The sequence below is a fragment of the Girardinichthys multiradiatus genome, chromosome 9, assembly GCF_021462225.1.
Source record: "Girardinichthys multiradiatus isolate DD_20200921_A chromosome 9, DD_fGirMul_XY1, whole genome shotgun sequence".
NCBI lineage: Eukaryota > Metazoa > Chordata > Actinopteri > Cyprinodontiformes > Goodeidae > Girardinichthys > Girardinichthys multiradiatus.
Window position 1 is genome coordinate 45,136,994 of NC_061802.1, and position 24,895 is coordinate 45,161,888.

Here is a 24,895-nt window from a genome sequence, read left to right on the forward strand (position 1 = left end):
CTAAATCATTTTTAACATGTGAGCTATGCCTAAATCTAAACAGATTAAAACTTTTGAACATGTCATTACCAGTAAAATATTGACATTATCTTATATTAGGCTGAAATAGTTTGTTAGCATTGTTTGACATGACACTTAACAAGTAAATCTTTTGCATTACTGTAACAAATATTCCTTGTGTAGGGCTACCAAAGTGGTTCTATAACTACCTGAGTATGAAACAGTGAAGTCGTCTTTGGCCTTTGTGAACTGTCGTCCTGGTAAAGTGAGAGATATAGTTGGGATCTTCTTGGAGTCGTTCAAATCTTCCATGTGGTGAAACTGAGACAGAATTTGGGATCGGCTCCATAAACTCAGGGTCAGGGTCAGGGTCAGGACCAGTGTCTGAACAACCTGAATCACAAAATGTGTTTATTACACTAAGATGTTTGTACAGAAACTGAAAAGAAAAAAAAACAACTTTATTATTCAGGGACGAAAGGTTGAGTGTGTAGCGCAGTGATTTACTAACTAGATCCTCTCCGACTTATCAATCAATCTGTCAATCGATCAATCAATCAATCAATCAATCAACTAATTACTGATCTAAACAAGGCTTATCATGGAAATAAATCTACAGAAGTGTGTAGGTACTAGATCAGACATGTATCTGAAGAACTGAGAAAATGCAGTTTTGTTAATGATGATGAAGAGTCACTACAGGTTGACATGAAAATTCTAAGCAATTGATCATGACAAACATTAAAATGAAGATCATAAATAATAAAAAGAAGAATAAAGGCTAAAAAAATCAATACATAAATAAATGCATTGAACTGAAATCAACATTTACTTCAAACAACTGGAAAAGGTCATCAATAATGGCAATATAACATAAATAAATATAGTAAATTCAATTATTTAAAATATAAGTATAAAGTCCAACTTATAGCCTTCCAACTGCTACAGCTTTTGTAAGTAGATCAATTGTGTCTAATTGTTTGTTTTGAGTTCCTGAAATATATTTACAGAAAATATTTTTTTACAACCAGATCAAAAGCACGTGGCAGGGATCTGCACTACAGCTCCATACCAACAACAACACAAAACTGAATCACATTTGCATTACAAAAATCATGAATCATACTCATCAATGGATGATGAATATTGCATGCGTTTCAGCACAGCCTTATTACACACCTAAACAGCAAACAGTAGAGCATAGAAAATAACTCAGGTTTGGTGAGTTATGATGATTATTTTATTTTTCCAAATATTTTCTGACAATGCACACTGGGTTCTCATTAGGGCAGCAAAATGTTTAATGAATGTATCACACATTCAGTTATATTCATCTGGTTTTAGTTAGAACATTTATAAACTAAATGTGAGCCTACAAATTCACAAGTTAGCATGATTAGTTAAATTATAGCATAAGCAATGGACAAACTATACTTATTGTTGAAAGGCTTACACAAACCTTATAAAACATACAAGTAATGCCTGACCTGATCTCTGGCAGTCACCATGTTGCATCTTCTTGCGCTCACTGCATGGCCCTGCTTCCTGCAACTCCTCTTTGTCCAGGTCCCAGTCAAGCTCCAAGGATCCAGAGCAGTGCAAAACTTCTCCATCCAGGGGCCCAGTCTGGGCATCACACACCTTGCTATAGGCCATGAAGTCACCTGCAACACAAAGACACAAAATATGTTTAACGATGGCTTTTGTAGAAACATAGACAGAATACCTAGCTGTCTGATCAAGAGAAAGGTATCAATGAAGAAAGATATTTCAAGATAGATCAACACTGCAGCTTGTCCATTTTATTTGGTCTAGAACAGGGTTAGAGTTGGAATTAACTGTGGGTTAACTCTGATACCAAAATGATTTACATTTTAGATATGCCGCTGCTCCAACTTAGCTTAAACAAATGGCTGAAGTGCCTCCTCAAGATGCCATCAAGTTCTGTAATGTCCTGGCAAGGACCAATTTAAGTGATTCACATGTGCTGAAGACATAACACATGTACAGTAATAGTTTGAAGACATCGGTCCTTAGGTGCTAAAGTTTGAAACCCCTGCTCTACAGTCAACCAAGCAGTCCCTCGCAGCTATAGCTACCTCCACAGCTTAATTCTCTTGGCTTCTGCTTCTTTAGAGTACATCTGGTGAACTAACAGGATGTTCCTTGTTACTGTTCTTCCCAATTGCTTCTGCTTTGTTATGACACCACTAACAGTTGATTGCAGAATATTTGGTTGCAAAAAACTTCATGACTTCAATTATTGCATAGTTCGCATCCTATTATGCTACCATGCTGGAATTCACTCCTGCTGCAAATGTTTGTAGAAACAGTCTGCTTTAAGTTAAATTGAGTATTTTACATTATCCATTGTAAAATGCAATGTGAATGGGCAAATGTACTCAGTAAACATAAAGCATGTGCGGTTAAAAAGCTGCTTCCGTTACTTATTTTGTAAATTTCACTCAAGCATTTATACATAGACATTAATGTGCTCTTTATGAACTTTTCTTTTTAAATACATTTGAGTGACTTTCCATCCTTGAAGAAATTAAAACAAACACAAAACTGCTCAGGAACATAATGACTAATACCAATTTCAGTGGTTGCTATTTAATTTCAGACAAGGCAGAGAGTTTATAGATGCATGAAAGAGGGTAAAACACAGAGAGAAGAGGTCTGGGAGTTCCTTGGCATCAATCTTGAATGCTCCACCACACTTTCATTACTTCTAGCTCAATGCAGATGAAGGTTCCTCTCACTATAATGGAACAAAAGTTCAGGTAAGAACTGACCTGTTACAAGCCCCACATAGTGCATCTAGCCTTACCTTACTCCTATCACAGCTGGGGAAAACAAACCCTTTTCATACAATTTCACCATTATTGTCTGCACATGTAGTTTGGCTTTGCAGGGATCCACTGTTTTCCAACCTTCATGCCTACAAATAAACAAAAAATGGACCAGTCCCTTTGTAAAACAAAATACTTTATTTAAACGATCCATCAGAAAACTTAAAAAAGTAATACAATGAAATTGTGTTGTCAGTAATTACATAATTATGTAATTATTTCCATGGTCACACATTGGCAGACGTCTACTGGCAGAGAACATAGAAACCCCTTATCTTTTAACTCCATGACATCACGCAAGACAGAAGACAAAGAAAATAAGAAAACAATAAAATATTAATAAGAATAAATAAATAATAATTAAATAAATTGATAATAATATTAATAATAATAATTAAATAAATACACAGAAATCCATCAGTAAAAGATAACAAATACAAAGTTTAGGAGCAGAGTTATCTTTTGTTTTTTTTCTCTGTTAGCTTGAAGATTGACAAGGTCGTGTACAACCTTTTCCTGGCAGGCTACTTACCTCCTATTCATAAATAAACCATCACACTAACATGCTGGTTTGTGTGATCAAGAAAGATAAACAAAGTATGAAATCAGGGCAATATGTTTTCCAACCATTTACTTTGACACAACCTCCTCAGCCTCTTTAGTTTTGGAATATGAAGCATGCTGCCAGTCATGGCTCTCCTCCCTTCTTGCAACACTGAGGCACCAGCAGGGGGAGGGGAACGCCAATAATTATTTGTATATCCTCATAAATTAAACATGAAAACAAGCTTAAAGAAGTCATTTATTGTACAGATTGTCACATTATAAAGAAAACTATAACAGACTATGCAGTGACTTCCAAGCATTATGTGTCTCACAGTAGTACTGTCGATGATTACATGTTTTTTTCAAGAGGAAGACAGGTTAAAGGAGACCCTCTTGTCCAGACGGGATGTTCTTCTCTGGATACACAATGGATTATTGGCAGCAGTGGAAGATTGTGTGCCTGACTATGATGTTGGTGGAGGACCTAGAAGATGTGTTCATATTTGGACTTTTGATAACAGGATTTCTGCTTTCTGGAGTTGGTGGTTACCTGGCTTATCGAGTGATTCGCAAAATGTGGGCGGCTGTTCAAAGCATTCCAAAGCTGCCTGCGATATTAGATGGAGTCTGTAGAGCGATCAATACTCAGACTGGAATGTTAAGAGAGCAGAATCGCAAGCTGGACACGATTCTTGAACAGAATCGCAGCCTGGCAGCGGTTGGACTCAGAGGTTAAAGGATATAATCTTGGAGAAGTTGTATGCTCCAGATCTGCGGAAAGTACAAGAAATTTGGCTATTTGTATTCGCAATTGAGACATACCAGTAAAACTCTTAAGGTGGTTGGAAATTCACAACTGCCTGAACCACAACATTTATTGTTTTTCTCAATCAGGCTCCCTAAACTGGCCTTGGCAACTTCTGTTAACTGGCTATCGACAAAATATCTCCTGCATGTTATATAAACACGACGCTCTTTCCTCAGCACTACCCTACCAGCTGTGTGCTGATAGGACTATGTGGCCGATTGATAAAACTTCCACCTCTCTTCTCAAGGACAATGGCACTTCTATCAGTGTTGACAGTCTAATTCTTGCAAACACACTCAGACTTACATTCACACCCTCAGGATTCCACCGTACCCTTGCTAAATCTTTATTTATGTGTGTGTTGCTTACCCCTGCTGAGGTTTTTTTTGTACTATTCCAGACGCTATTGCTAAGAATAGAGTCTGAAATATGATTTTTTCCCCCTCCTATCTTACTTTACCTAAGTGTGTCATTTCATTACTTCTCATAGATTTTCAGATTTCACAGAAGGATTACCAGCAATAGCCAATTATTATCAGTATTTCATTACTTTTTCATTGATTTTTAGTTTTATCAGAAGGATTACCAGCAAAAACCAAATGTTATTAGTAATTTGGACTTCAGCTGCTCTTACACCAATGACCCAGCTTTCTTAATTAGACTACAATGGACTGTTATTACTTAGTTCAACTTCAGTACCAGTAAAAGCAATATATCACTAGCACCTGAAAATGTGGATTAAAGGTGTTTTGTACCAGTGACTCAGCTTCCCTAGTTAGAATTCGGTGGACTGATGAGACTATCAATATTATCATCTTCTTTTAGCATAAGATGCTTTATTATTAACAGTGGCTTGGAACCAATTTCTACCAGTACACTTGGAAGGATTATTAATTATTATTACTCCCAAGGATTATAACTGTCATTTGATTTGTTTTTCTGTGTCTGCATCTGTGTTTATTTTCTTTGTGATTGTATTGTAATTGTTCTTCCTCATGAACAGCGCTTTGAATGTCTTGTTACTGAAAAGCGCTATATAAATAGACTTACCTTACCTTACCTTAGAGTAACTGAATAAATATGTTTGAGCATGTGACTGGACAATGAAGAGAACACTGTACTCACAAATAACAATTATGAATTTATCTGACATAACTTCATCTGGACACAACAACCACGTACAAGGGATAAACTTTCAAGATTAGCTTGAATTATCACCTTTTGAAAATTTTGAATACAGCTCAAAAGATTTTGGAAATGATTTTACCCTGTTTATTTATGTGTTTATTTTCTTCTCCACCACAAATACTAACTGCTATTATTAAACCAATTAACAATTTAATCATATTAGTACAGCAAAGGACAAACTGTCAATTTCTCTATGCCACTTTTGACCATATTAGAAGATATTTATTCTCATTTTTACAACCCTTTAATATTATCACAGTATCTGAAACCTGGCTGAAAGCAGAAGAGGGGACTGATTTTCAACCAGAAGGTCATGAATTCATATACATGAACAGAAAAAAAACAAGAGTGGAGGAGGAGTAGCAATATATGTGAGCAGAACTTCAGAATGTAAGATAAAATGACAACTGCAAATGATAATATTTTTGAATGTATTACTACTAATAAATCATGATTTATTGTGTAAAAAAAATGAACAAAATGGGATGAGGAGGGGCATGTTAAATTGTGTCACAAATTACTTGAGAGCAGGGGTCTCGTTATTTGAATATATTTTTTGTTTTTGACCAGTCTTTTTAAACGGTAACAGAAAAATTTAAAGGCCATCATTTTGGCAGATTGTAATTCACAACCCTTACTGAGTTAGCATATTACTTAGCTGTTTCATCTCACTAAGGCAAGTGCTTGTCGGATCAGGGAACCTAGCGTTTGGAGAGTCTTGCCAACCTCTGATTACTTCAAGTAGTGAAGTCTTCTCTGATATCAAAACATTGGCTGAAGCTGCGTTTGTAATTCCCTTCCTAGTCAGAGCATGGATTCAGCCTCCAGAACAACATGAAAACAGACACGAAAAGTCATCTTTCCGAGGCAAAAGTCCAAAACCTCATAACAGTAGCCTCTGCAGCAATCCCACTCGAGACATTTGATTACACACAAGCGGCTGCGCGATTCAGGCCCTGCAAACCAGAAGGGAGTTGTGAGACTGTGCATTCAGGCCACAGCGGGTGATCCGTTCAGATTTTAAGTGCAGTCACTAAATTTCATTGTTTATATGCAGTCACTGGGTCCACAGTCAGTGTTTTTGTCACTGCGGAGTAAAAGTTAAATCTATTAATTTGTTCATGTGGCTTGCTCAGCATGTTCAGACTAAATTTTAATTAAAATGAATGAAAATAAATGTTATTGAATGTTTATTTATTTTCATTAAAAAAAATGACAGGTAAAAATAGATTATGACCAGGTTTTTTTGACCCTGTCAGTCAAAATGATTGACAATGAAAAAGTCTAGCACAACCTCTGCTTGAGAGACAGAAAAAAGTATGTGCATTTGGGAGATACTAGTTCTGGAAATTTCTGCAGTTTCCACTCAGCCCTGAGTTTTTCTTATTTTAAACTTTTGCTAGATGGGTTTTGTGTTCCTGTTTTTTCTGCATTGCTCTAAACTTTATGGAGTTGACCATTTTGTGGACAACTTTGTTTTCATTCTCTTTTTATATGGTATTTGTGTTTGGAGACCAAGTGAGCAGCCACGCTACCATTGTTTATTTAAATTGTTTATTTACACCAGGGATCATCTATTGGCTCTTGGTAGCCCCATTGTGCCACTTTCCCTGAGCAGCCGATATTCTCCACGAGCTGAGGAGAAGGAGACACAGGACCTGATACAGACACATCATCCTGTCCATCATCAAGATAAATGTGGGTTCCCTTTCCAACAGTAGGATGACTGGAGAATTGGCTGTCTCTACCCTGCATTATAGAGGGAGTACCTCTACACTATAGAGCTCTCTCTACACTATAGTACAGAGAGTAGCTTTGTTATCATGACTAAGACGGGTCTAGCTCCAGACATGCACTAAATCATGGATGGTTTAAATTACTACAGGCCATCAGAACCAAGGGGAGGAGTAAGAAAAGAGGAGGGTCAGTGTAGTGGTTCTGCACCTGTGGAAATCCACCACCATCTCCTTGGTTTTCTCGCGTTGATCAAGAGATTGTTCCGCTGGCACCAGTCCATGAAGTCCTGTGTCCACTATCTGTAATCTGAGTCATCCTAAACTGTGATGAGGCTAACTATAGCAGTGTCATCAGAGTACCTTTATACATCACAGCCTGAGGTGTTGATGGAGAGGTCTGAAGTGTCAAGGATAAACAGGAATAGTGCCAGCCCAATTCCCTGCAGGGCCCACATACTGCAGACCCACCTGTCAGAGAGCCAGCAACTTGTCTTCACATACTGTTGGCGGCCAATAAGTTAGACAAGTATCCACTGGGACAGGTGAGGGTCCATTCCTGACAACACCAGCATGTCCCTCAAAGGGTCTTCATCAGATGTGAGGTCAGTACTACCAGGCTGTAGCGGCTCAGGACCTTTGGATGTATGGTCTTTGGCACTGGTACCATACAGGAGGTCTTCCACAGGTGTGGTACTTTCCCCACCTTTAGGCTCATGTTAAGCCTGGAGCTGATGCAGTTCAGACCTGCAGGCTTTCACATATTGATATTTTGCAGCTTCTTCCTGTGGCTGGGAATCCGCACCAGGACCTTCTTGATGCAAAGCAACAATGTTCCCACTGCTCTACTGTGCAGACCTTATTACGATACAACAAATAACAAATTAAAAATAAAACATCAAATAACAGCAAGGCTAGAAGAATTAGGTTAAAAAGCTGGGTCAAAAAATTAAACAATTCACAAAAAAACACAACGCTAAAACTGGGAATTGTGCACGTCACCATATCCACTCAGCAGCAACTGCAACAGCTTATGTCAGTTGTGTAAAAAACACAATTAAAAATCTCTAATGAAGATATGTTAAAGTGCAAAGATGAACAGAGAGCCTTTTAATTCAAGTACTCCCACAGTGTGATGCTAGAATTTATAAATTATTCCTCAAGAGGAAAGAGAAAGGTTTTTAGAATAAATTTTACCAGACCAAGGTAGATTCAACTAATTTAAAATAGAAAATGCATTCAGAGTGCTGCATAATGATGTCTTCTGTAACCACAGCACCAACATCTGCATGTTGTCATTTATGCTTTGAGAGTCTGTTACAGGCTGCAGGACAATCAAAATAAAAACCTTTATTTTTATAGTCCTCATGAATTAAAGATGGCTTTCCCTGAGGTGTTGAAGGAACGCAAGAGGTTTATGGATCTCTCTTTTTCTCCTCTGCATGAAATCTCCTGAATACCACAGGCCATGTCAGACATGGAAAACAATAACAGGCAAACACTCTTATCTAGCTATTGTTTTATTTTTTATTCCTCCCTCTCAATACCAGTGTTCTTTATTGTTTTTGTTTTTTCCTCTGTTCCTGCGACTGCCTGTGTTTTTGCTACATTCTCCACTCTGGAGGTTCAAGCCAGTCCATTAAAAACTGCATTACCCAGAAGCCAACAGGTTATGTACTCCATTACAGCTGAAGGTCAGGCTTTGTTGTCCTGTTATGGGAGGATTTTGGAAAACAGAGTGCACATAATGAAAAATGAAATAATGAATAAGTTTCTTAGAAAACATTCTAATTACATTTGTAACACATACAACCAACATTTCATTTCATTAAAAAAATATGGCAAAGTCTGAGGAGTTGTCCTATAAGTACAGAGATCATTGACTTTCAACAACACAGGAATAGATACAAAGAAAATAGCAAAGACCTCAAAAGTTCCAACAGATACATTTGGAAGCATATTTTACAAATTCAAAGTAAAAAAAATATTGGTTACACCACCTTGTGGCAGGAAAAGAAAATTATCAACAGCTACCAACAGATTATTAAGGTGTCCAAACCCTTCACTGATTGCAAAAGAGTTGGTGGCAGCAGCCACTGAGATTTTAGTTACTACAGTAAGGCACATAGTGTTATGATTCTGGCACGTCTGCTCTACCCTGTCTCCCTGGTTGCTATCAGCAGATTAGATGCACCTGGTGGCTGCTGCAGTGTAGTGCAATCTGTGTAATGCCATACACCTGTGTCTTCCCTGATATATACTGACTCTGACAAACAGACGGTGCCAGATTTTTGAAAGCCATTGTGTGAGTAGATATCCAGCGTTCCTTCCTGTCTGATCATTGTTCTTGACCTTGCCTTGCCTTTTGGATTTATGCCTCTGCCTGCTCCCTGTCAGACTGTTTGGATTTTGGTTGTCAACCTTGTTTCCTGCATCTGGTTTATGCCTCTGCCTGCCCCTTGCCTGTCTCTTGTTTCGATCATTGACCCTGTTTCTGTCCTCGAATTATTGAGCCACCCTTGCTCTTGGATTATTCAGCCTGGAGTCACATCTTACCTGTGCTGTGGAGATCACTGCCTGCCACCCACTGAGGTTTCCCTTCTGGGTTTCAAGTTCCACTCAAGACAAAAGCAGGTTAGTGGCTTTTCTGATCCCTGCAAAATCTGGAGAGAATACAAGTCACTAATTCCTCTTTCTGCCCCAGTGATTCCCGGTAGCTGTGTTGAGTTTTACCTGAGTGACGTTTTCCTGTGGCTGAATAAACCTTTTAAATTTTCAGTACTGTCTGGCTGAATCTTGGGACCGCCTTTTTCTGATTCGTAATACATAGGGCCTGATCTACTAAGGTTTTGCATGTAGAGCAAAGCTGATGTACTAATACTAACCAGGTGCACTGAGGATTGCATCTGTCAAATAAGCAAAATAGCAAGCGTAATCCATTTAGCGTGTTTGCCTTCATGAATATGCAGAATACACTCTGATGATCAAAACTTGAAAAATACCGTGTGGAGTATATGCAAATATCATCGTTGAGAACCCTCAATATGATCAAACATAAAACAGATGCAGTCACTTTTATGTATCTATTTTTAGCACATTTGGAAGGAAGGTGCAAACTAGCACAGCATTACTAACACATGTCTATGGTCATTGTGGCAAGAAAGAGGCATGGGTACAATGACACACAACAGTGAGGGCGAATCTTCTGTGCCCATGTCAACATATTTGGACTGTCAGGAAAAAACAATAGTAGAGAAATATCATCTAACCACCAATGGCATTTTTGTGGGCTGATTTGGAGCAAGCCACAAATAGAATCCATGCCATATCTCCTATGGAAAAACTTCTTTTAACACTCCATGTTGTTGCCCTGGACAAATTATCAGTGCATAAAATCTCATTATGCCAGTTCCATCTGCTCTTCAGTGAAGCTCCGTGGTGATAACATCATCCCCAACAAATCCATTTTTTATCTGCCTTTTCCTTCTGTGGTGTGGAAGACTCTGACCCGAGTAAATAATGCTTCTACCGATCTACACATCTAATACTGTTCCAGATTGCCACTTATTTTCTAGACATGTTGAAACATTTTGTGGCAACCCTGAGTTGCCATTTATACTACACATGTAAGCCACCTCTACAGAACTGATGCTCTTAAGTCATCTTCCTTAGATGTAGCAGCAATGACCTCATATAAACATTAATCTCATGTTATAGTACACAGACATTCTGTCTGTGTTGATACAGATTAACTCACCTAAGCATGCTGAATGCATGAAGCAACTTCACATGACAACAATCCATTCTACTTTCTAGTAATTTCAACTAGGTAGGGTCATAGTGGGTCAGAATTTTAGTAATGTCCCAAAAGTTGTTTCTTTTCTTTTTACTGTTCTCTGTAGGTGTTTATACCAGTATTGAAATCAGGGTGTTTCTGTCCTAGACCACTGTTTAGATTCCATCTTACACACAAGCTAATTTAATTTTACATGCATTTCATGAGTGTGGTCTTTGTGGATAGCTTGCCAAAACAACTTTTGAAGTACAAATATACAGTCGTAAATAAAGATAATGATTTTGATTAACTGGAAATTAAGAAAGTTTGCTTCAAGTCATTGTAGTTTAGTTTGGCATTAACCCCTCACTTTAGCCTTTAATTTAGGTAGAAGAAGATATGGTGTAATTATGTTTTATCAGTACCTTGATTTTAAAAATTACTAATATAGCCATAAAACTGTGCTTGTAAAGACTTGTAAAGATTTTGAAATTATAAACAAACCTAACTTGATAAGCATCCAAAATATCAAATTAAAAAACCTCATTTGTTTTTGTTTTATTTTAATTATGAAACTAATTTGTCTGTACAGAGCAGGCCAGATTAATGAGGATGTGGGCCTTTGAACAAGAGCCAGTTTTGGTGCCCTGCCCTCACATGTTTCTTTTATGAATGCAAATTGAAATAGAGTGTACACTACTTCAACAGGCCACCAACTATTCTCTTTCTGTCACTGAATGCCATCCTTTTCTCTATGGAAAATAAAAAAACATTGTAGCCCGACAGGCCGGAAATCAACTTAGTTTCTTTAGAGAAAGAGCCTACCTGCTCTTGTGGACGTTAGATGGGGACCACATTGAAGGATTGCATGAGGCTGCCACACTTGTCAGGTTATCTATGATGGTGTAAAGAGTACTTCCCAGAAGACTAGCATCTATGCCGATACTATAAACTCATTAAGCATCATTTCAGTTCATCTTAAAAAAAAATATATATTCGAATTCATGTAACTTTACAACTTCTTTTCAGGGTTCCATAGTTGGCTTACTTTTTTTTGAGGCAGATTTTCAACTGGGGTAATCAGGTATGATGTAATCAAAACACAATACATTACCTCTCCTCTGAAGACTCTCATTACGAAAGGACCTATCCCCTTAGGTTTAAAAGATAGCAATACAAACTGTGCATTTGGATACATACACTTAGTCACATGAACATGTTTGTCCAACTGTTCTGTTACGCACATCTGCCATTAGCCCCTTCTGCTTCCAATCCTTTTATCTGACAACAGCATCCTGCATAGCCAACGGGAAATCCACACCCACATACACTCACATACTCACTGGAGTAAACACCTCCATCTTCGCATCTCTCAACCCTAAACACCTCTCCTGTTTGATCTCCCACTCAGCCCCCTGCTTAATCCTCACTTGTCCCAAAGCTTCCACCAAATGAAATGCAAATAGCCCGGCATAACCTGGGGCATCATTTATCTAAATTAGTGTGCTGAGTGTTGATTCTCATGGGGCACCCATATGCTAGTGCAGTTAGTGTCATAAGCTTCATTAGACCTTGTCAGGCCATTAATTAAACATCAAGCCTATCAGTTAGCTTGAGCTAAAAGATCCCATCTACCACAAACTTGGTTGGGCAGGAGAGAAAATGAAGTTTTCAATGCTGCGATTGCTGAAGAATAATGCTTTTGGCATTTTTTGTAAATGTATTAAGTTAAAAAGAGAAAGTCCTGCATGGCATGAAGTAATGAAATGTAAAACTTGACCTCATAAAACAGGAAAGAAAATAAATCACTTATTAACACTGTGTTGTTTAACGGCTTTCTAATGAGCAGTTTACACTAATAAGCTACAACATTATTAGCAGAGAAAACCTACACTTAAGCACTCAAGTGTTTAGGTGACACCCACTAAAAAAATGTTTGCCTCTTCCAACCAAAGCAACGACAGTTCTGACACATTCTTTGTTTTTCACCTATTGATCAAAGCTCTGTTGGTAGCTTGAGAATGACCTATACTGTTTAGGTGACATCTGCTAAATACCTCTAAATAACCATTTTAATAATTCAACCTAAGTATCAACACTTTATAAATGAAAATGTTTAAATCTATAATTTTAAGGCATCGTTCCAGTTGTGAAATCGTCCAAAGTAAAAGTGAATGTGATTATTTTAAATAAACTGTATGCAACATTAATATACTGTTAAAGATGTGACCATTTGGAGATATTTAGATATTTACCAGCAGTTATTAGACAGCACCTCAAGGAAATGTTTCAAATTTTAGTTGTTTTGGCTTTCCATATACAGGTCCTTCTCAAAAAATTAGCATATTGTGATAAAGTTCATTATTTTCCATAATGTCATGATGAAAATTTAACATTCATATATTTTAGATTCATTGCACACTAACTGATATATTTCAGGTCTTTTATTGTCTTAATACGGATGATTTTGGCATACAGCTCATGAAAACCCAAAATTCCTATCTCACAAAATTAGCATATTTCATCCGACCAATAAAAGAAAAGTGTTTTTAATACAAAAAACGTCAACCTTCAAATAATCATGTACAGTTATGCACTCAATACTTGGTCGGGAATCCTTTTGCAGAAATGACTGCTTCAATGCGGCGTGGCATGGAGGCAATCAGCCTGTGGCACTGCTGAGGTCTTATGGAGGCCCAGGATGCTTCGATAGCGGCCTTTAGCTCATCCAGAGTGTTGGGTCTTGAGTCTCTCAACGTTCTCTTCACAATATCCCACAGATTCTCTATGGGGTTCAGGTCAGGAGAGTTGGCAGGCCAATTGAGCACAGTGATACCATGGTCAGTAAACCATTTACCAGTGGTTTTGGCACTGTGAGCAGGTGCCAGGTCGTGCTGAAAAATGAAATCTTCATCTCCATAAAGCTTTTCAGCAGATGGAAGCATGAAGTGCTCCAAAATCTCCTGATAGCTAGCTGCATTGACCCTGCCCTTGATAAAACACAGTGGACCAACACCAGCAGCTGACACGGCACCCCAGACCATCACTGACTGTGGGTACTTGACACTGGACTTCTGGCATTTTGGCATTTTCTTCTCCCCAGTCTTCCTACAGATTCTGGCACCTTGATTTCCGAATGACATGCAGAATTTGCTTTCATCCGAAAAAAGTACTTTGGACCACTGAGCAACAGTCCAGTGCTGCGTCTCTGTAGCCCAGGTCTGGGGAATGCGGCACCTGTAGCCCATTTCCTGCACACGCCTGTGCACAGTGGCTCTGGATGTTTCTACTCCAGACTCAGTCCACTGCTTCCGCAGGTCCCCCAAGGTCTGGAATCGGCCCTTCTCCACAGTCTTCCTCAGGGTCCGGTCACCTCTTCTCGTTGTGCAGCGTTTTCTGCCACACTTTTTCCTTCCCACAGACTTCCCACTGAGGTGCCTTGATACAGCACTCTGGGAACAGCCTATTCATTCAGAAATTTCTTTCTGTGTCTTACCCTCTTGCTTGAGGGTGTCAATAGTGGCCTTCTGGACAGCAGTCAGGTCGGCAGTCTTACCCATGATTGGGGTTTTGAGTGATGAACCAGGCTGGGAGTTTTAAAGGCCTCAAGAATCTTTTGCAGGTGTTTAGAGTTAACTCGTTGATTCAGATTATTAGGTTCATAGCTCGTTTAGAGACCCTTTTAATGATATGCTAATTTTGTGAGATAGGAATTTTGGGTTTTCATGAGCTGTATGCCACAATCATCCGTATTAAGACAATAAAAGACCTGAAATATTTCAGTTAGTGTGCAATGAATCTAAAATATATGAATGTTAAATTTTCATCATGACATTATGGAAAATAATGAACTTTATCACAATATGCTAATATTTTGAGAAGGACCTGTATGCCGCTTGCTCTTTATTGCTGCTGCATAGCAACCCCCCAAAAAGTTTACACTGATGAGGAACCGTTACCAGCAACGTTTTGCATTGCCTTGGTTTAAAAACCTCTTCACAGTATCTAATACAAATTGTGTGTGGTGGTGTATAACAAAACTAAACAGATACACATCCACATATTGAGCTGGATAAGAGGTGATAACCATTTTTTTATTCGCTCTTCATCATTCATCTGCACCTGATTGTGATATCTGTACTGTGGCTATTTGACACAAGCTGATTTACTATGTTTGTGTGATTTGCTTGAGATAGTTGTTATTAAAAAAATAACACAAGATCACATTTGGTGTAATGGCATTATGACAACATGAATGAAGGAGCAAACATGCCTGCAAGGATCTTTCACAACAATATCCAAAGCAACCTTGAGGGCATACTGTAGTTACTATAAACTCTGAAAGAAACGAAGACTCCTTCATCCATTTTACAGAATCTTATATAAACAGGTAATGCAAGCCTTAACAGATTAGGCTTTAACACTAGAACAAAATACTAATAAATCTCTTGTCTATCAAAAACCTTACCCTGTTTTTTACCTGGCAAAATAGCAGTAACTTCTAACTTACTGGACTTACAACAGTCAAGGCACACAGAGGATGTAGACTTGGTATTGGAGAAACACCTGTATCAACTCAGATTGCTGCACCAGGAAAAACCAGGGGCCCACCAAGGATTACAGAATGTAGTGCAATAAAATTTATTAATACAAGTTATTTAATATCTACTTAAACAACTTTCAGTCGTACTGTCAAGTATTGTCCTGTCAATACTAGCCCAATATGGCGGTGGATTTAGAACAATAGATGAAAAGGTTAATTCTAGCACCGGCATTCTGAATACAGCAAACTGTACAAATGTATTCCACATATGGAATAGATTCACAACAACGTAGCTTCAAAATCTAAGAATTTATTATTGGCAGACACAATTGAACTCCAAGGTAAACAGTTTAATCAACAAACTCTTAGGCTCTAGGCTAGAAACAATTCAACTAAAAACTACCAAACAAAATAAAGAAATAAGGAAAACTAATGAACTATATACAAATGAAGGAAAAAGGCAACAAACAAAATGTTTGAACACCATAACCAATAAAATGATGCGATATCAAAATCTAGTTTGGATATTTATGTTTGAGAGCAAAGATTTATTTTTGAGGAATTCAAAAAGAAGTCAAATTAGTTTTAAAAGACAAGTAAAGTAAAACATTTTTAAATAAAATAATAAAATAAAAAAAATTAACAATTGATCTTAATTTTGTCAACTACCCATCACATGGCATAATGGACTACTAAGATGGCGGAGAGGAATTTCTATGGACTCTAACAAGAAGGCGACCAGCCGGATGTAAATATTTGTCCTTCCTGGCGCTAGCATTAGCAGTTTTAGCTAACAAAGGAAAATGTATAGCTTATTTACCACTGTTTTAACACTAGGACTTCCAGAATTCTAACATTACGAAAACTCCCAAGCCCGTCAATTGGACAGCGTGCATTCTGTATGCAAGGGCGGTGATGATGTCATCGCATTCCATTGGTCAGAATGCTAAAGCTTTTCTTGCACGCTATAAAATTATGATTTTGACAAGGATTAATAATAGTATTTGATCAAAACCCATTATGTTTTATTATTATTTATAGATAGTATTAAAAAATAATGCAGAGTAGCGGGTACATGTAAAATAAAAAAAAAAGCTTTACTAATCTGACATAAAGCTGGACAGCTCCATGTTACGCCCTCCTTTCACTCCGCGGACATGAACTAGTGCAAAAAACGCCATCAGCTCATCGACACTCATGTCCCAGGAGGACTCCTAAAATCTAAAACTCTGTGGGCCTCATCCACCGTGCAGCCCTGAATGTGGATGAGCATTTCGGCATCCAGCAAGCAGAGGAATCTTGGATCTGGCGCTTTGCATACATAGTGGGTCCCTCTGCCTCTGTCAACGCATTTATAGCTGGGGACTGGGCGCCTGGCTCGTCTCCCTGTCTCTGAACCTGCGCTGATTGTGGCACTGTTGCTATATAAACAGTATATAAATTATTAGTTTACTAATCTGTCAACTATAGTTTAAAATGATAAAATCATTACATAGGCTAGTCTTTTACAACTTTAAAATAATGCGTCACCACCTCCGACGACTTGTCTTTTTTGTACCTGGGGGAGCCTCACTCTTATCCCTCTAGCCCCCAGAATCACACTCATCTAATTTTTTAAGCATTTCCACTGCCTCTTGAGTTGAAAATCCATTTGTAGGATGCTAGCAATCTCCTTCTCAGACACCGTTCTAGAGTGGCAGTTGCTAGGCAACGCTTGTGCGTATACTCACCCGCGGGGAAAAAAAATCTATGTAAATATTAGGGGCTGAATAGCGGGCAAAATAGCGACTGTGGTAGTTAGAGACATAGGAATACACAAGACAGGTTTAGAAAAAGTGATGATCTAAATAAGCATTTTGGTGGGTTTGAGACACTCAACTCAACTACAGGAAAGAAATCTGAGCCCCATCCAGGACAACAAGAGCTGTCTTTTGAAAGAACACAATACATGAAAGGCAGCCGGGCCAGATAAGATACCAGGCAGGTAAATCAGAGAATGCACTGCACAGTTGGCCTCAGTTCTGATGGATATTTTTAACACCTCTCTGAACCAGGGCATTGGTCCATTGTGCTTCAAGACACCCACCATCAAACCCAAGAAGCCCACAATAACCTAACTTAATGACTATCGCCCTGCAGTACTTACCCCAATGATAATGAAGTGTTTTGAGAGGCTCATAAAACCGCAAATGAACTCAAAACCTCCCCATGGTTTTGATCCATGCCGGTTTGCTTACCACTCAAACCACTCCCCAGACGATGCCATTACACATGTACTATACCTGTGGCTTCAGCACCGCAAGCAAAACACCATTGCACAAATGCTGTTTGTTGATTTTAGGTCAGCCTTCAATAAATAAATAACCAAGCATTTAGTAAGCAAATTGGCTTCCCCTTAGTTTCAGCACCACATTGTGCAGCTGGATTCTGGACTTACTTTCTGAAAGGCTGCAACAGACAACCTAACCAAAGAATACAGAATTTCTAGTAAAGGAAGCTCATTGTGTATATACTTCCTCTGAAGGATGAGAAAATCACAGCTTCCCCCTTCTATTTTCACCGAGGCCTTCTGGCCTGGAAGTGCCTTCAAAAAATGGTGAGACAGGACATTGGACACTAACACTATTTGACCAGAGTGAAAAACATGGTCAACGATGCACATGATGAACAATTACGAGAGAGAGAGAGAGAGATCCTCCAGCAACAGTCCCCAAGATGGGTGCCTTCAAGCACCACCCCCCAGGTACATCAAGTAGGTCAGGTACTCTTCACCACTGCTCAGTCCATTGGCTAAAATAAGGGTCAGAGACTACTCCACGACCTGAAGGCACAGGAATGTGACACTCTCATTCACTGGGCTAAACCCCAATACAAGACAGCTGAGCTGAGGGGCGCCAAGCACACCCACCCCAGCCCACCATCTCTACCTGTGGGCGACTCCAGAGTACAGGAGGGTCCAGTCTTACTTGAGGAGCTGGTTTCCAGAGCCCAGGCTGTGCTTGGAGGTGAGCCCGACTATTCCTATCTGGTATCTCTCGACCTCCTACACAATCTCAGGCTCCTTTCCCCCCAGCAAGGTCACATCTCACGTCCCCAGAGGCAGTCTAAGGGTGCAGTTGCCCCAGCTCTGCCGTAGGGGACACCGTCTTGTACCTTGTTCCTATTGACTTCATGAAGGCTTCTGAACCACTCTTTGTCTGGCCCATCACACAGAGTTTATTTGCCATGGGACATCCTACCAGGAGCATTTGCCCCAGGCAATTTAGCCTCTGCGATCATCTAAACACTCAAATCCCTTCACCAGGCTAAGTTGGCGGTTCAAGAAGGAAGCCTAATTTATGCTAACAGGAGGCCGAGGCTGATAATGGTGGATGATGATCATCTTTAGACCTTAAACTGATGCTAGCTTATTCACAGTCAAATTCAATAAATTAGAATATCCATTCTGTTGGGGTCATCCATTTTGGTTGCACAGTTGAACATGCGAAGCTCAACAGACATTGCAGCTCTGACGTCACCCGGGTTTATAAAACCCGCAGAAAATAAACTTTCGTTGCCATTTCCAGCGTGTCTCACGGGACGATGCAACGGATGCGTATATCTGGAGAGATAGGAGCTTGCAGGAAAACTTTTGCTCCACACGGCCATACCTAGAAGAGCTTGAAAGCTGGAAATCTGTCTGACACAAGAAGGTCAGAAGATTCTTATGCCGATCGAAGACCCCACCGACACCCGGCGCAGGTGAAAAACCCACAGAGGTTTTATTTCCAAGGAGATGAGTTTCCTCCTTGTTGATTCAGTCAACTAAATGGTTCTTCATATTTCCCCCTCTTGGACGGATGAGAAGTTTAGTTTAAGGTGATTTAGAATCACCAGTAGTTAATCCAAGGTATCAACTTGTTGCATGCTATACTGATTGAAGTGTTTTATGCTGAGCTGTGTTTTAATTTGCTGTGCAAGCGATGCTGAATCATACGTGTTCATGTTTTGTCCAGCTGATCCCAAATCAGCCAGGAGTAAGAAGATGGACTTTCAAAGTGGGTCTGGGCCTCACCTGACTACTCCTTCGTCCCAGTTTTATTACTGGAGCTTTTCCACTGAGTTCCCGTCTCAGAGTTTTATGACTCTTTGTTCGAGATTTGGGGTAATCAGCTGCTAGTGGCTAAGTGTGGCCCACCGTTTACCAGCTGATCACCGCTATCGAGACATCAGCACACCAGGAGGGCTTCATCTTACAAGTTAACCCAAACTGCACATTTTGTCCATAAAACTGTTGTTTGATCTTCATAGACACTCACTGCGCATTTATGTTTCTTTTGATAAGACTGTTAGGTAGTCATTTTTATCCCCTTTGTGTAGAATAGTGCTTTTTAGTTAGGTGAGGGTTTTTGGACCATCACAAATCATATGGCTTCAATAAATCTTCATATATATAATTAAGAGAAGTGTTTGTGTTTATTTCATGCAAGAGTGATGTATCTGTCAAAATAAGGTTGACGTTCACCCACCTTCGGTGAAGTGGTTGAATAAACAGTGACAATTATTGGTTCTGGTTAATAATTTATCAATGATCAATAGCTAATTGTAATTATTAATACATTTCATAAAGTTTATTCAAGATGAGATACGCTTCTATTTTACCACTAACTCTTCCCAAGAGACTTCCAGCCTTGTTGTATGGGTGCCTTTAAGGCCCACATCAGAGGCCAGATTATTGTTAATCAGCAAAAAATAAAAAGCAGTCTGTTTGTGAACAGAACAACCAAATACAACAAATTAAAGAGCTTGATGAAAAATACGCTCATAATCAGAGTCCTGAACTTTTTAGAAGACGTGTTGAACTGAAAACGAGGGTCGACTCAGCTGAACATTTGCTCTTGCATGACAAATCCAAATTCTATATGCATGGCGACAAACCTGATAAATTATTGGTGACCTTACTTAAGGGCTCTAGGACAAGGCAAACAATTCCCAAAATCCAAAAACAAGATGGTAACATAGTCACAGATCACGGGAAAATTAATGATGCATTTAGAGACTTCTATTCGGAGATCTACAGCTCTGTTGGGTTTATGATTATTGATTGAATAATCTTGATCAATAATTATAATTACAAATCATAATCTGACAAAATCAATTTCTTAAACATAAATCCTCATTTACGAATCGCGACCAGATATGTTTCTGGTGTTGTAATTGTGGCTCACCGCCTCTGACAATTACAACCGTTAAATACTCCGTAATAATTAATAACTATTGCCGGAGATGTCACTGTTTAATCGACCGTTTCTGCCGAAACGTGTGGAACTTGAACCTTATTTTGACTGACACATCACTTTTTGCAAACAATGAAACACCAAACGCTCTCTCTTTATCTATGTGAATATTTATTAATTTTCACCTACTCAACATGTAAAATTCTAAAAACACAGGGGTAACACATCTAAATAAGCAAAATCAACAAACGGTAGTGGGTCTGTATTGAGTCAACCAGCAGTTTATGGCACTACAGACGAAGGGAGAGGGGGATATGAGTGGTGGCGAGTGGTGAGGGTTGGAGCGCAGCTCCGACTGTCCTTATGGTCTTCTGATCATAAAACGTCCCCCTAACTCCTGACCACAAAGGATTGATAACTTTTGGCGGCAAGCTAGCACATGAGATCCTAACCAGCGATTCTGATCGATTCTACAACCTCTGACCCTGCCCAGGCCTTCTAATAAAGAAATAAAAAAAAATGGGTTTTACTTGTGTCGTCTTCTTCCGAGTGAGGGAATTCGAGCGAGGAAAAGTGGGATTAAGTTAATGTGCGTCCACAATTAACTTCAGGGGAACGGTCAGTCTTTGTCCTTTGGTCTTCTTGACAAAAGGAAAAATATGATCTTACCATCAAAGTCGACTTGAAAATGAAACACGGTAGCGGTTCGTCTCTCTGAAACTCCGTGTCTCCAGTTACGTGTTAACTCACGTCTTCGATCGGCAAAGTGAAATCTCTGGCCTTCTTAGTCCAGAGACCTCAGTTATGAATGGTTCGTTGTCCAACGAGAGAGAATGAATGAAACTCTGCACAGAATTCTTCTCTTAAAGTGACGCGCTTCAATCACCAGATGATTTCTAGCAGAAGGCGAGTTTTCAAACATGAGCGCCTCCTATATAGCATCCTGTGACGTCAGACTGGGGACGCCCAGTCATATCAGTCACAATGCTCGATGGGATATGTAGGAGCGGGCTGTCCTGGGTACAAAATGGCCGATGCCATTGGAGGGGCACAGTGACGTCCAACAACGTGCAGATAATCCAATACTCAGCAAACAAGTGGTCCAACAGCTCACAATCACAAACTAATTCTAACATAATTGGTGATTTCCTAGCTAAACTTCACATCCCTGCAATTTCACTAGAACTTAAAAATAAATTAGATGAACACATCTCCCCGTCAGAAGCCTTCTTAGCTATAGCCTCAATGCAATCTGGAATATGCCCAGGTCCGGATGGTCCTCTCTCAGAATTTTTCAAACAGTTTTCAACCTTACTATTTGCCCAGCTAAGTACAACCCTTACCAATTGCTTTAAGCAAGGATCCCTCCCTTAGTCTTTTTATGAAGCTTGCATCACATTAATGGAAAAAAGGGGAAAGACCCGATATGCCTCATATAAGGCTGTTTCCCTCCTAATCACAGACATCAACATTTTAGCCAAGGCTCTTGACCCAAGGCTAGAAATTGTTCTACCATGAGTTATTTTCAAAAAACCAAACAGGTTTCATTAAAGGTCAACATTATTTTTTTTATGTACTGGCTGCTCAATATTGTCTATTCCAGCTCCACAGACTCGGCTGAGTCCGTGGTCTCTCTAGATGCTGAAAAAGCATTTGATTGGGTTGAGTTTGATTATCTTTTTGTGGTCCTTAGTAGATTTGACTTCAGGGCAAAATATATTTCATGGATTAAATTATTGTATCATCAGCCATCTGCTACAGTTAGTACTAATTTCCAAACCTCAAATCCATTCAATTTACAAAGAGGCACCCGTCAGGGCTGCCCTCTCAGCCCCCTGCTTTTTGTTCTGGAAATAGAATCCCTCGCCATTGCCCTACAGGGGTTGGACAATGAAACTGAAACACCTGGTTTTAGACCACAATAATTTATTAGTATGGTGTAGGGCCTCCTTTTGCGGCCAATACAGCGTCAATTCATCTTGGGAATGACATATACAAGTCCTGCACAGTGGTCAGAGGGATTTTAAACCATTCTTCTTGCAGGATAGTGGCCAGGTCACTACGTGATACTGGTAGAGGAAAACGTTTCCTGACTCGCTCCTCCAAAACACCCCAAAGTGGCTCAATAATATTTAGATCTGGTGACTGTGCAGGCCATGGGAGATGTTCCACTTCACTTTCATGTTCATCAAACCAATCTTTCATCAGTCTTGCGGTGTATATTGGTCCATTGTCACCCTGATACACAGCACCACCTTCAGGATACAATGTTTGAACCATTGGATGCACATGGTCCTCAAGAATGGTTTGGTAGTCCTTGGCAGTGACGCGCCCATCTAGCACAAGTATTGGGCCAAGGGAATGCCATGATATGGCAGCCCAAACCATCACTGATCCACCCCCATGCTTCACTATGGGCATGCAACAGTCAGGGTGGTACGCTTCTTTGGGGCTTCTCCACACCGTAACTCTCCCGGATGTGGGTAAAACAGTAAAGGTGTATTCATCAGAAAACAATACATGTTTCACATTGTCCACAGCCCAAGATTTGTGCTCCTTGCACCATTGAAACCGATGTTTGGAATTGGCATGAGTGACCAAATGTTTGGCTATAGCAGCCCGGCCGTGTATATTGACCCTGTGGAGCTCCCGACGGACAGTTCAGGTGGAAACAGGAGAGTTGAGGTAGACATTTAATTCTGCCGTGATTTGGGCAGCCGTGGTTTTATGTTTTTTGGATACAATCCGGGTTAGCACCCGAACATCCCTTTCAGACAGCTTCCTCTTGCGTCCACAGTTAATCCTGTTGGATGTGGTTCGTCCTTCTTGGTGGTATGCTGACATTACCCTGGATACCGTGGCTCTTGATTGTTAGGGTTAGGGTGCCAAGATTTGCACTGCAGAGTGTGAGCTACCTCTTGCGCAAGATTAACAGAGACTTGTTTCTTCTTCCTTCTGAGTTGACTAATTAATACCTACATTGATACATCACAAAGACTTGCTGTCTTGGTCACACATGCGCCAGCAAGACGTGCACCAACAATTTGTCCTCTTTTGAACTCTGGTATGTCACCCATAATGTTGTGTGCATTTCAATATTCTGAGCAAAACTGTGCTCTTACCCTGCTAATTACCCTGCTGGTCCAATTTAGCCAGTTTCATTGTCCAACCCCTGTACGTACCAGTAAGGAGATATCCGGCATTTGGAGAAATGACATGGAACATAGGGTGTTGCTTTATGCGGACGATCTTTTACTTTTCATATCCAAGCCACCAACTTCACTACCTTTTGCCCTAAAGCTGCTTAACCAATTTGGTCAACTTTCTGGGTACAAGCTGAACCTTTCCAAAAGTGAGCATTTTTCTTTAAGTAAGAAAGCAAATATTTCAGATTTTATTCATCTGCCATTTGGAATTGAAAGACAAAAACTCATATATCTGGGTATCATAGTCACAAAAAAACATAAAAACCTGTTCAAAGAGAATTTGAATCAACAAGGAGAATGTCATCCTATATTTGGCAGGGTAAACACCTAAGGTAAGATTCATCTTCAAAAACCTATGGAGCAGCTGGGACTTGCTCTCCCCAATTTTCGGTTTTGTTATTGGGCTGTTAACCTTAGATGTTTAGTGTTTTGATACTTTTACCACACTCTGAGCGACTGCCCTGACTGGATGACTATGGAGTTATATACAGTGCCTTGCGAAAGTATTCAGCCCCCTTGAACTTTTCAACCTTTTGCCTCATTTCAGGCTTCAAACATAAAGATATAAAATTCTATTTTTTGTGAAGAATCAACAACAACTGGGACACAACCGTGAAGTGGAATGAAATTTATTGGATGTGTCAAACGTTTTTACCAAATACAAAACTGAAAAGTGGGGCGTGCAATATTATTCTGCCCCTTTACCTTCAGTGCAGTAAACTCACTCCAGACGTTCAGTAAGGATCTCTGAATGATCCAATGTTGTCACAAATGACTGATGATGATAAATAGAATCCATCTGTGTGTAATAAAGTCTCCCTATAAATGCACCTGCTCTGTGATAGTCTCAGGGTTCAGTTCAAAGCGCAGAGAGCATCATGAAGACCAAGGAACACACCAGGCAGGTCCGAGATACTGTTGTTGAGACGTTTTAAGCCGGATTTGGATACAAAAAGATTTCCCAAGCTTTAAACATCAAAAGGAGCACTGTGCAAGCAATCATATTGAAATGGAAGGAGTATCAGACC

The 24,895-nt window shown here is 39.6% G+C and overlaps 1 protein-coding gene across 1 annotated transcript in view; it reads right to left on the reverse strand.

The window, feature by feature from the left end:
* The window catches only part of LOC124873382 (inactive N-acetylated-alpha-linked acidic dipeptidase-like protein 2), a 677,436-nt gene that overhangs the window by 460,003 nt on the left and 192,538 nt on the right, over window positions 1-24,895 (reverse strand). Inside the window, exons 3-4 of the mRNA XM_047373999.1 lie at window positions 1,488-1,664; window positions 210-393 (exon numbers count right to left, since the gene is read on the reverse strand). Of these exons, the coding sequence (XP_047229955.1) occupies window positions 210-393; window positions 1,488-1,664 (361 nt within the window). The remainder of the gene's footprint in view (window positions 1-209; window positions 394-1,487; window positions 1,665-24,895) is intronic.